This window comes from Gavia stellata, chromosome 16, assembly GCF_030936135.1.
Source record: "Gavia stellata isolate bGavSte3 chromosome 16, bGavSte3.hap2, whole genome shotgun sequence".
NCBI lineage: Eukaryota > Metazoa > Chordata > Aves > Gaviiformes > Gaviidae > Gavia > Gavia stellata.
In genome coordinates, this window is record NC_082609.1 from 18,550,714 (window position 1) to 18,564,366 (window position 13,653).

Here is a 13,653-nt window from a genome sequence, read left to right on the forward strand (position 1 = left end):
TGGCTTTTCAATATCTTGTTTCAACACTAAGTGATGTACTATGTTTCTTACAAAGCACAAAAATAATTAAGGCTACGCTTCTCGCTTTCCAGTGTGGGTAGTGTAACGTGAAGCTTTATTTGTGGCATAAATTGCTGTGTTATGACAATGTAGGGAAATGTGGCTTTTTAAACAGTAAGGAATAACGCTGAGAAAGGGAATGTGCTCATACTGTGCTACTCATAAGACCAGTTAAAATTGAGTAAGATTGAAGAGTATAAAAAAAAAAACCAAAGGCTGTTCATCCTGAGAGGCTCTTAGTACATCAGGAGAGGTGAGGCAGAGGTGTCTGGTTTAAGCAGGGGGCTGTGTCCAGCTCAGCGTTACCAGCCAGTGGTACCGTCAGCAGACATGAAGGTAGTGCTGCTCAGGTCTGTAGAGAGAGAAGAGATTCCTCTCTGTGAGGTGTAGGAGCTGGAGCAGCTCTGCCTGGGAGCATGCGGCGAGAGGAGCCTTTACTGCTTCCAGTGCTGCAGCAAGCATGCAGCTTGTCCCCCACTGCTATTAGGCAGGAACTGAGATATTTTCTTTTTTTTTTTCTTTTTCTCTCTCCCCCAACTACTCGGAGAAGCAGCAGATCACACAATTTGAGGAAGTTTGTCAACTGACCTAACTAGAGCCTGCCAAGGGCAAAGAAGCTCCTGTTGCAGGCTTTTACTTGCCTCCTTCATAAGAGATGTGATACAACTGCAGGACAGTAGTTTTTCTGCTGGCTCTATTATGTTTATGAAAGAAATGTATTTCTCCCTGCAGGCAGGGAGGTTGTGGTAGGGCTCCCATAACTGAGAAAACAACGGAGCTGGCTGAAAACAATCCTGGAGCTAAGGACCCATCCCTTCAGTGCGTTTGGCAGTGACGAATTTGTGCATAAGCCATTTTCTATCTATTCTATTGAGTTCCTTTAAATTCATTCTATTAAACAAACAATTAGTTTGGTTTAGAGTCTAAAAAACTTGCCTCCTGATTTTGAAAGCCACCTTGATAAACAAGAGACCTAGGCAGATGTACCTCTGGCCAGCTCAGTGTCCCATCACACCCTACAGCCCTCTAGTACTCTGGTTTTCTCCAAGTAAGACAAAAAGGAACTTCGTACTAGAACTCTGCTTTACAACAGGATTGGGTTTTGCATTGAAATAAATACTGTCTGCTATGTTTATTTTCCCAGATAATAGGAACAAAGTCAAACACTAACGTTGGGGTGTATAATGGCTTCCTGGCCAGCACAATTGGAACAACATAAAATCCGCTGTTGCTCAGATAGTTTCTGAACTTTCAGAGGCTTGGGCATGGGCACAAATAAAAAATCTTGCCATGCAGATGTTGCGGGGGAAATGTAACCATCTTGTTAGCACATCACTGCTGAAATAAGATTATGTGGCTGCAAATTCAATCTTTCCTTTCTTCATTTTTCTATCTCTGCTTCCTGCCTCTTATTTAGGTACCTGCAAGGTTTGTGTTTGGTTTTCCTTCATCTTTCTTCAGGTTACAAAGGAAAGAAAATATTTTAAGTCAAATAACATTGAAAAATGCAACTGGATTTATATGGTTTAAGTAGAGTCTTATATTGGGTTCCCTACTACAGTACAGTTCTGTTGCAGCTCACCCTGGTCAGGTACAGGTGGGCAGCGCCGTTCTGCACGTGCAACCCCGATGGTTTGGTTATGGCATTACCTGCTGTTTGTAAACGAACAACTAGCATGTTAGAAATAATCCTCAAAAACGATGAACTGAGCTTCTGCCAATTTCTTTTCCTTTTCATTGATCTGTAGCTGCTCAGAAACTGCTCTATTTGCTGCCCAGAGAGTAATCCATAACCTGGGGTTTTTAGGAAAAAATTAAATCATAAGACTCCTCTTGAAGAGATGACAAATAATCAAGTCCTCAGTAACTGCTTCTGCATGTTTTATAAAACTTCCTAGAGGAAGAGGTTTTATAAGCGGTGGTAGCAACATCATAGTTTCTCCTATTTGTATTATTCAATACGCTAAGTAGACATAAGCATATGAATTTGAGATGACAATTAAGAATTTTTCTGTTGAGCTTATTGAAAAGTGCCATTTTTTTCAAAAAAAGAACAATTCACTGTTAAATAAAAAATGCAGACTGGGAACCAAAAACTTAGTTCTAATTTTAATAATCTGGAAAGGAATTAATTTTCAGTTGAACCATTGAAAGCTGATTCTGTGAAGTTTTTCATACAATGAAGAAAAAAAGTATTGTTACAAGAAGCTTTTTTCTATTTCTCTTTTTTAATGGCTTTTTTCCTATCGCTGTAAAGAGGAAGAGAAAACACTGTTTATATCCAGGAGGTGTTATCTCCAGTCTGAAGTTCTGATAACCCACAAGGTTACCCAATACAGAAAAAATAGATCATCTTTCTCTTTTTTTGCAGCACATGTATTGTCTTCCTGTTATCTATTAATCACCTCTGATGCATCTTCTTGTTTTTAAGCCCAATACTTACAGTGGGACCTCTCCATCTACTCTAGCTCTTCTTATTCATTGATTTTACCCTTACTAAATCAGGACACTACTATCATGCTTTCTCTAATGACTGCATTTACTCTTTGTTCTCATCAACGGAAATTAGTTTGCAGCTAGTGTTAACATGAAAATTTAGAACTATGCTTATTAGACCTGAACTGGGAGATTTTTCTTTCCTGTCCTCAGAATATGCCACAAAGTGGGATTTCCCTGGGAGTGGGTGATTTCACAGCTAGTGGTTCAACACCTTTTGCTTCAGCAGAGATTCAGAGCCTCTTGAAACAACATGCTCATTCTCTTTATTTATTGCTAACCTGTCTTGGTGGATTGAGAAGGTTAAAAAGTCTTGTGATTACAGTGGTACAGCGGAGCTTATTAAATTTTACTAGTTGTTTTTATATGCTTTCAGTTAAGGTCCTAGTATGTACTGCTCTCTCTTGTGTGTGTTGTGGTCCATGTATACACTTTAAGTCCGTGGTTTGTTGTAGACTCTTTGCTCTTGAAACCAGCTTCTCTTCAAAGTATTCTTGAAGTTGCAGTTCAAAAGGGGAAAGTGTGGAGGTTTCTGTAGTCCCTACTCTGAATGACATCCCCGTGTGAGCAGTCAGTCACTCAGGATTCAATTCTGTTATTGATCATCTCGTGTGATTGTCCTCAGTATCACCATCGCTCTTGCACTGAAACAGTCAACTGGAGCATCTGCTGTGGTTGTCTTGTGTTGGTTTATCCTTGGACTGTTCCTTTCGCAGGTTGAGAACAGCTGAGCCAGAGTTAGCGAGGCCAAGCACCACGACTCAGCAGTACTATCTGGCCAGGCATTTTCGCAGCGCGTAGGTGATGCTGTTGGGAAGCCACGCTCTGCTATTTACTTCTGCCAGTTTTGTCTGAGGCCAGATACATTAGCAAATTATCCAATGGAGAGTAAATTCTCTCTCTTCCTGCAGCAGTTTAACAGCCCGTCCCAAAGATCCACCAAGAGCAAGCTAAATTTCTAACAGTAAAAGCTCAGAGTGAGAAGAATGAAGGGGGAGGTTCAACCTCTCCAGCAGCTTAATGCTGTTGCAATGTGTGTAAGTCACATTCTCTAACATGCCAGAAGGAAAATGCATGTTCGCTTCTGAACTTTTTTTTTCTATGTAAGGGAAAAGTATTGAGCATTGAGGTTTGTTTAAATGGTTTAAAGAATTCATGGTGAAATTTCTCGGCCTTAAGATTCAGGTACAGGCCCTGAGTTGGTCACATCTTGCGCAGGGGCACCAACGGGATTTTGCAGAGGTGGGCTGCTGCAACATTTAGCTGGAGAGCAAGGTCTCGGGGTTCTGTCTACCCGTAGAAAAACAATGATGGGTGCAGCATGTGCAGTGTGAGCTTAGACAGTCTTCATACACTGCTTTTCCTGTAACCCCCTCTACAGAGAAACACACAGCAGTGAGAATTGCTCAGTTTTGGTGCCTGCTTGATCCTAGTGTCCATTGGGGGCATATAGATGCGCCGTCTGTCGGACAAAATGCGCTGGCTGGCGTGTGAGAGGAAAGCAGGTGGGCTCACTGGTGCTTCCCACGCAGCAGCAGCAGGAGGTGAGACACTATAGAGCCGATAGAGTGGTGAGAGGCTGTTTAGGGAGGTTTGGGCAGCTGGAAGCACAGACTACATGGAAGTGAAGGAAGTAGGTGATGCCAGACGGACTGAGGGCAGGAGCTGCCTGGGACTGGAGGTAGGGCCAGGGAGTTGCAGGTAGTAATATTCTGACCAGAACTCTTGTGCCTTTTGCAGGTTATTGCAGATCATATTGTGTACCCAGTTCTGTAGTAAAAAGAAAGCCATATACATGTCTTTTAAAATCAATTATTTTTTTTTACTTTTAACATAATTTGCTAATGAAATTTTCTCCTAGCAGACGTGAGGATAGTACAAAATGACCATGTTGCAAGTGAAGTGATTGCAAAGAGCACCAGTTAGAGTCCTCCAGGCCACCTGAGACTTCTTCACCCTTACTAATCACTTTTTTATTTCTATAGTTGTCAAAGAGCTAAGCTGTGCAGAGGAAGCAGAAGGCTGTGGGCCCATCTTGTTGCCCCTCAGCAGACTTCAAAAATTGCATGCAAAGTCCTCCTTATCCCTTATCAGAGTTGCTAGGATGACTGCTGCATTGCTGTCTTGCTGTATGCATGGATGCTTGCATGGGTGCATGACTGTGTGCATGCTTCCCTTCACATGCTGCCCCAAGTTTCATGGTCATGCAGGGGACAGCAAGCTCTGACTTTCTTTCTTGTCCCTTGGGGTAAGGGAAAGAGGCAATTCAGAAAAAACCCACATAAAATACACCTGGAAACAATCTTAGAGTCACTGGGAAAGGGGACCCCATGGCACTTGCAGAACCTGTCCAATGTCACCGTAAAATTAACAAAAGACAAAGTTGTGTATGGTTGTCACTTTCTTTTTGTGAAATTTTTTTCTTACTTTTTCCTAGACCCAGCCCGATGGTTTTACGTGTATCAGAGAGGTAAAATTTAAACCAGTTTGACTCTATTGGTTGTGTAATTTTTGTAGCAGAAGTTTTTTCTTAAGCCAGGAAACAGGTTCCCCCTGGCTGAGTTTATTTCCACACTGGCAGCAAACAAAATTATAGGTACTTGAAAATGGCCCAGTTCCTGGGTAAGGCTGCAGCCTAGGGAGCATCCATGTCCCCTCTGATGAAGGTTGAGCTGCCACTCAAATCTTCAAGTCCTTCTGTTGGTGCTGTGCTCTATTGCATGACATACTAAATCAACTTAGCAGTTCAGGTACTCTCTGTGTGAAGTTTTTGGATGGTATCAGTGGTAATTTTCCAAAAATCATCAGTGGAGCAATTTTTTAATTCTTCTAGTGAGGTTTATTTGCAAACTCACCTTTGAACAGCTGCTTGGAGGAAAGCACTTGTCCCAAAAGCACATTTTCTGCAGCATCACCGTGGAAAAGCAGAGAAGCACCCAGCAATCTTTCAGTGGATTTCCACCCATTTCCACAAGTTGTTTGCCTTATAAATGTTGCTACAGACAGGTGGGAATGTGCAAGGAAAACAGAAAAGAAAATGTTGTCCCAAGTAAGGTCCGGGGCACTGGAAGGACGCCCTGCTCTCTCCTACTCTGGGAACGGCCAAAGCAATGCACTTCTAATGATAAGTAGAGTTAGTAAGTGTCTGCAGAAACATTTGAAGTCAAATTTGACATTGTGTAGTTCACATTCAGATAACTAACCTGATGTTAGTTGTGTGCCAGAAAGACATTTTGGAGGTACCCGTGGCCTCAGACTATTCCTGCACCTCCTTTTTCAGAGTATAACCTTGTTCTAGTTTCCCTGTGTACAACTGTGAAACTAATTAGAGGAGTATAGAGGCAAAGGAAAGTATTTATACATGACATTTTGCATAGATCATTGCAAGGATTAGCCAAGAAATATTAAAATACTATTATTTTTTTCATCTCAGAATTTTATTCAGTGTTGGGTTTTCATGTAGCTTTTCTCTGCAACTAGCATTGTTCCAGGTCACACCGGCAGAACACCCTTCTTAAGCTTGACTGTGTAATGAATTTGATGTTGCAGATTTAGTGGTGACAATGGAGCTGAAAGAGTCAAAGAATTATTTCAGGAAAAGGGTGTGGCTAAGGAGACATCAATTCCTTTTTGTTATATTGGCTGGAGAGTCCCTTTGGTTTGGAAATTGATCTTTCCAGCCAGGCAATTATATTAATAATTCATTAATAAAGGACTCTTCAAGTTCAATTGAATTTGTTTAATATTTGATATTTCAGTAGGTATCTTAGTGCCATTGTTTTATTGATGTTTGCCATGAGCGGATTTTAGTTAACCCTTTTTTTTAGGATTCATGGATGTGCAGATACATGTTTTTAAGTGCTATCTGAGCTGTCATTCTGGGAACATTAGTGGGAATAAGCCCACAGGATTCTCGTTATCTGCTGTGTTAGTCTTGATGATTTGTATTTGCCAGGTGGGGTCGCTTAAAGGCTAACACTTAGATTTTGTCTTGGTGGATGCATATGGAACTGCACAGAAATTTTTTGACTGTTCCAGATTGTGGAGCTGTACTCGGCAGCTGCCTTTGCCTCAGGGATCTGGAACCACAGACTTGAAAGGACTTCACAAAAGCTGTATTTCCTACAGCTCCTGCTTACACCAATGGAGGGAGTGCTGAAGCTAATGTGCGGGGTCTGCATCAGTAATACAGCTCTCACCTGACTCCCATGCCCATAACTTTCTGCTGTAATGAGCGTTTATGGACTCAGGCCTTTAGTTATTTCTCGTCATGAAATTTTCAGATATTTGCAATTGGTTTCCCACGGGCAGGTTCTATTTCCTATGAGATCTGGCCAAGCAAGTATTCTGTCTGGAGATTAATTTCAAAGATGTCGTGGATAAACTAGAGTTAATTTTTTCTTCAGGTCCTTGCTCCTAAAATATAGCTAATGTTTTTTTAATAAAAATAAGATGCAGTCTAATAATTCTTGCACATAATTTAATCCTCTGCTGCTGTATTTGCAAAATTACCCATTTCATCTAATACTTGTCAGTTTTACAATTAACACTGGGCACATTAGCTGTATTTTACATCTTGATTCTTTTTCTTTAACAAAAAGTGAATTTATTAGAAGCAACATGTTTTCAAAATCCGCCCATTAGCCATGGAGCCTGGCATTAGAGTTTCTCCTTGCAGCCTTTGGAAGCAGGGGACAGGGTCATTTGCATTTTTATTAAATCATCATTTACACCCTCCCTTTAAACTATGTTTTAGGCCTTGGGTTGTCCCTGACCAGTCCTAACGTTATAATGAGGCATCACTGTAGCTCATTTGCTGGGCACGTAGATTGGAGGGCTGGAAAGGCTGCAGTATTTTAGGTGGCCGCTGTGAGAAAGGTGTTTGTTTCTTGTGTTTCACAAGTGAGTTGGGCCCAGTGAAACCAACCTTGTGCTTTTGTGCAAGATGTTGCTTGTGTAGAGGCAGCTGCCAGCAAGAGGAAGGATGGGCAGGGTAATAAATTTGAGTCCGATGGCTGTTCAAAACCACAGCTGAGAAAGCAGCTGGTAAATAACACACAATTGTTTCCTATTTTATACTGCGCAAATACAACTTCGTCATTGTCTGTGACCAACTTAATCTGTTCCACTTCTGCGGAAAGGATTGTTGGATTTGAAGAATATCCATTAGGTGTTTTTGTACAGAAATAGGTCGCTAAAGTGAGTACTAGAAGATGTGCCGTCAACAGAGGATTTTAGGACTCTGTGCTGACTGTGGCACATTGTCTGCCCTCTGCTGATAGTGCTGGCAAGCTACTGGCTGGGTCTCTAATGGGCGTTGGGCGTTTAGAAGCTGCTTTTGGGCAGTGCCTTAGTTCATGTAGCTGTCCTGGATGTGCATTACGTTACCTGTGTATTTTTTAAGACAAATTGACAATGAAATAATGTTTTCCCTAACATGGCAGATAAATGTGCCTGTGTCCAATGGAATGGAAAGACTTGGAAAAATGGAATATTGGAGCTGGTTGTTTTCCTTCCAAATCAATAGATTTTTGGTCTTTGCCATGGGTAAGGGAAGGACTGAGTCCCTCTGCCTGATTCTGTGATGGAGAGAAGCACCCAGCTGTGGTTGAGAATCTGTTTTCCTCAATGATGAAGTAATTTTGTCCATAGGCACGTAGATGTACAAGACAGCTTTTACATGAATAGGCTTAAATTACTCCACTTTATCACTTGGAGAAGTCCAAATTCCATTCAGCAAAGTTTACAGCAGTGAAACACAGGGCTGTTTGCAGGCAGTCTAAGTATGGGAATCTTCAAATTGTAAAGATAACAAAAGGTAAAATCAGAACAAATATGAAAGGATGTATAAAGCAAGCCTGGTTAAATAATTTCCAAAGAGTATTCAGTTAAAATATTGATCTACTCCAATGAAAATTCATTCTCTACTCTTCAGCAAGCAGCAGAGAAATGAAATACAATATCTTTCATTAAAAACAATCCATAAAATATGCATGTGCATGCAAGTATGTCAGAATTATTTTTCTTTGTAAAGTGAAACAACTGTTTATTTTGTCTGATATACAAAATGTGCCCATCCTATGAGCCAAGCAAATAGAGATGATGTTTTGCATGAAAATGCAAAATTAAGTAATTATAACCTGGACCTACTTTGGAGTAAGATTACCACAGGTGCTTCTACCAGACCCAGACTTCATACCCTGCTGTTAAAGCAGCCATAAAAATACAGCCAGAGGCAAATTCTAAATCAGAAAGTGCTATTTCCCATTCCTCCAGTTTTAAACGCTGTGCAAGAAAAACAGCTAAGCAGATGCACAAGCATGTTCTGCTCCAGCTAAACGGTGCATGTAGTCTTCAGCCTAGGACACAACTCCCTGCAGCCGTCTGGAATGGAAGGGGTTAATCCAGGGATGATTTCAACAAGTGCTGGAGCTAAAAAAAAAAAAAGAATTCTCATTTATCAGTACCTGCAAGCAGGCGAAACCTCCTGCTTTAGCTACTGAGTCCACCTAATTGGTAAGCACAGATAACCCAACAAAAAAAAAATCGTGCTTTGAGATCCAGAATAATAAATTTGGACTTATTTGCTAAGGTGCAGTGCTCACTAATCAGCTGTGTGGTACCCAGACCCTGAGGCGGGTGCCTTCACTGAGCAGGGCAGGGCTTAGTTCCAGCTCAAAAGGGATGCTGTAAGCAACAACTGTATCTCATCTCTGCTGCGGCTGGTCACCCGTGTCACCTGAGCTGGGGAGGTGACCACGCGCATCCCTTGCAGTGTCTGCAATCAGTCCCTAGGTCTGTTTGTGCGCTGGCAAATTGAAGGAGAAGAAAATTAACTTTAAACCAGTGGCGTGCCTGTTTCCCACACTCAAATCTCTGAGGGTGTTCAGAAAGCTGTAAACAAGGCAAAACTGAGGAAGAACATGACATTAGATAAAATATCTTAACATCTTGCTTTCCTAATAAAAGTTTAAATTTGCATGTGTGTATCTATGTATATACACTTTTGCTTGCACTCACCACCATAAAGTGAGCTTCAGTTTAATAAAGTTGCAGTGTTTATAAATGCAAGGGCTCATATTTCATGCAGTGACATCCCTGAAGAGCTGGGAGAGACTGAGCCAGTGTGATAATGAAAATGTAAATAAGAGGAAATACAGTATATATGATATATATATGATAAAAGGCAAGGGCAGATGAGGAAGTGACAATCTCCTTTTTTGCCGCTGAGGTTACTCCGGTTAACTTATAGGGTGTCAGAGAATGGAAGAAAAAGGTTTAAAAGAGCTGACTTAAAAGAAAACACTGAAAGGAAACAACTAATGACTGAAAAAATCTTTGTGGGGAGTGGGGACTATTGAGTTGGAAGGGACAGATTTGCACAGAAGAGCAGTTTGTGTCCCTAGGTCTCCAGCTATGGGTCCCTCCCAGCTCCGAGGTCTGTGCTACACCCACTGTGGGGTTTTTCTACGAAGGGAGGAGGGATGAGCAGAAATGTTGCTGATGGAAAATCTTTGAATATAGGATGACAACTGAGAAGAGTTTAAATGTAAATATCTGATGAACACAAGGGAGGGAATGTTTGATCTGTGAGGCCTATTAATGTGAAGTAGTTACTCCTAAAATAAGTTTTACCTTTTAAATCAGATATTGTCATGAAACACCACAGAAAATAGCTCTTTGTTGGCAAGTGATAGGCCAAATGACCTAATAAGTCTTTCTTGTCTTTGTTTTCTGCAGTGAGTCTCCAAGAAATGCCCAGGACTGCTCTGTTGCACTGGGGCATGTTTCACTGAAGGAACAATTTCTACCATTTTTAGAGTGCATTTACTGGAAAATTGTTGGTCTGGTTACATTTTGAGTGCTTCCTTGGCCAGATCTAAAGCTTCACAAGGTTTTTTTGGCTAAATTTCAAAATATTTCCCTTGGGAAAGGAGGAGGAAGCAGATGAAAGGATTAACCCCCAGGGAACCGTCAGATCCTCTTCAGAGGCAGAGATTAATGCTGGTTCTGGAATACAGAACGGAAGGAAAAAATAGAGTGTCCCTTAGAAAGGGACGAATTTTTCATAATTTCCTTTCTGCAGTTTGTTATAAAGAAAAGAGCCACATTTCTCAGCATGGGAAATAGGATCAAATCTACAACAATAATCTGGCTTATTTTTAACATAGAAATATCTGTCCTGTGGGACCAAAGCTCATGAACAGATTGTTGGAAAAACCTATTCTTGCAGGACAAGCTGAAGAAGATGAATTGCACTCTCTTGAAATAAAGATTCACCGAATGAGACTAGCGTATTGTCAAAAGACAATATATCATTATTAAATTACATGTTCACCAAGTAATATTTTATTCAAGAATATTTTGAAAAAATATTTCCAAGACCCTAATTTTGGGTCTGCTCATATGAAGGACATCTGGATAAGCAAAAGAACTAAAAGTTTTGAGCTGTAATTCTGCAGATTTTGTTTAAAGCTGTCATGGAGCCATAGAGCAAGTTTTTGATGAGCGAGAACTTTTTCTTTAATTACTCGGTTTTTAGAATACTAACACCAATTCCGATAAGTGTTTTGGAAAACTGATTGCTTAAGAAGTATATGGCAAATAAAATACCCACCAAAAAGTCATATCAAAAGGCTTTTGCAAAGAGTGTGACTTTTCTCAGCTGGATCTTTCCTGCCTCTGTAGAACCCATGTGAACAGCCATGTTGTAGGAATGTAAATAAAACCAAGTATGAGAGTAATCCAGCAGGCTGGCTTCCCTCGTTAGCCTCACCACTTATGTGAGGTTGCATAGATTTTTTTATTTTTCTTCTCCCTCTGTTGAATTCTATTATAGGATATAAAGACTAGATGGTCAGTATTTTACGCTTATATTTTACATTGACTGACATTCTAAATAACTTTAGAATGACTCTATCAATAGGAAATTTTGGTGAAAAGCTGGGTATATTTAACAGGTTACAGAGCAGAGAAAGGCTCAGAGCCTAACTCGCTTATATACTGCACAGCACAAAATGCATGGCTTCCTATGGAAAAATGAAACCACTGTCAAGGGCATGTGTAAACTGCTTATTGCATTGGGGGACAGCAGGGAAATGCAGGGGAAGGAGTCTGGGGTTACGTGCATTTTGTAAAGGGGTTTAGGTAACTTACGGTTAACCAAAGGTAAACAAAAAGGTATTTCCTGTATGATGTACGGATTAGTGATGAGTCTCCCTAACCTGACTCCCTTCTAAACTGATTTCCTCTCCTTTTTTTCAACCACTCATTCCCCTTCCCTCATTTTAAGGAATTTCTTCCCCACTTTTTTCCTCTCTCTTACAGCTTCTTCTACTTTCCTTCATTTTGTGCCATGTGTTCTCTTTCAAAGAAAATGGCTTTTCCCACCCCTATTTCACGTTATCTGTTCTTTTTCCTGTAGCAGACATCCTTTTCCATCTCCTTCCTTCTACCAGGAGCTATAATTTCTAGACTCTCTTTTCCCTTTGTGTGGAGAAGGTGTCTCCTTCAAGCCTATTCTGTCCACTTGCCAGCGTTCAGTAATTTTTTTCTGCATCATAAATGGTTGTGATACTCTCCTCCTGTCCCATGCAATTACAGTCTCTTACCTTTATATCCTTGCTGTGCAAGGGACCTTGAGCACAGTATTTAGGCATGTATTTTCACTGCGCAAGCGCCAGAAATGCTGACTGAAATTCCAGACAGAGGATGAGGAGGATGGCTCATCCTGAATTCGCTAATATTTCAAACTGATTTCTTAATACTGAAACAATGAACCAATGTTAATTAACCATTATCACTCACTTATGCGTGTCCTCCCTTAATAACCTTTATATATACATACAGAATTCATTAACTTATGAAAAGACAGCTTTATTCTGGTCTGTTCTTTCACTGAGCCAGTCTGCTCTGAATTCATGCCTTTCCTCTATTCAGAGTGACTCCATTTCCTTGCACGTTTCTTGTGAAATCCTTGGCTTTCGGTAGGAATTACTATATTATACTTGAGCCCAATAACCTAAAACATTTTTACAGGGCCAAAGTTGTGCATTTTTGATAATAAAGGGAGTGTTAGCTTTTAGGCCAAGCAACTTTTGTATGTAGATGGGATTTTCCTCTCAGCTGAAACCTGCGTATGGTCCTTGCAGTTTAAAGAATCTCAAATTGACGTACACTAAGCAGCATCTGTATATATGTGGGCATTACCTATACTGTTGGGGAAATGGGCTTGACAGGTAAAACATGCATCAAAAAAGAGGTGAGATCACGGTAATACAGGATGTGATATGTCTCGAGTATTTTTCTTCCTTTTGTGAGAGTGATCTCCTGAATAAAATGCATGTAAGTATTTTTCATTGCTTATCTGTTTCCCCAAACAGTCCTGCAAATGCAGGCTGGGTTCATTACAGATTCAGCAACTGTGGACATCATCTGAATTTCTCCTAGGATTAAAGTGACCTTTAATGTCTCCGTAGCAAGCTTTTTGGTTAGTACACAGAAGTGTTTCCCTCACTGTTTACTCTCAGTATAATGTCATTGTCTAATACGCTTAAGCATGTCTGCTCTCTCACTTATATTTGCACAGCTTTTTTTTTTAAAGCTAGTACTTTGAGAGGCCTATTCCTCCATGCTGGTTCAATATTTAGATAAGAAATATCTGGTGTTGCCTTTCGGAGCAATGTATCTGCTGCCTGCCCTTCTGTTCTCGCCACCAGTTTCAGCTTTGTGAATGGGGAGTTAATTGGCAGCCCAGTTAGAAATGTGAGCTATTGCTTTACTCATATGGCTTTTATTTTGCTTTCAAGGGGTTGAAAACAGTTATACAGATCAGTTCTGTTGATGATTTCTTTTTTCTCTATGGCTCTTGAAATCCAGTCTGTCCTATCCATCGTGTTAATAGAGCAAAGGTAACAACCAAAATAAATATTTTCCTGTCTTCTCTTTCAGATAAAATTGAAGATGAATTAGAAATGACTACGGTGTGCCATAGACCCGAAGGACTGGAACAGCTTGAAGCACAAACCAATTTCACTAAAAGAGAACTTCAAGTGCTTTACAGAGGATTTAAAAACGTAAGGACAATACCGAGTCTAG

General features: G+C 40.5%; 1 protein-coding gene across 4 annotated transcripts in view; it reads left to right on the forward strand.

The window, feature by feature from the left end:
• KCNIP1 (potassium voltage-gated channel interacting protein 1) overlaps positions 1-13,653 on the forward strand; it is a 282,312-nt gene that overhangs the window by 250,609 nt on the left and 18,050 nt on the right. For 2 of the 4 annotated variants that reach the window (XM_059825223.1, XM_009807491.2), the window contains exon 2: positions 13,507-13,631. In XM_059825223.1, the coding sequence (XP_059681206.1) occupies positions 13,507-13,631 (125 nt within the window). Of the gene's footprint in view, positions 1-4,993; positions 5,027-13,502; position 13,653 lie in introns of those variants that run through there. The other 2 variants (XM_059825224.1, XM_009807492.2) reach the window with 2 other exon arrangements.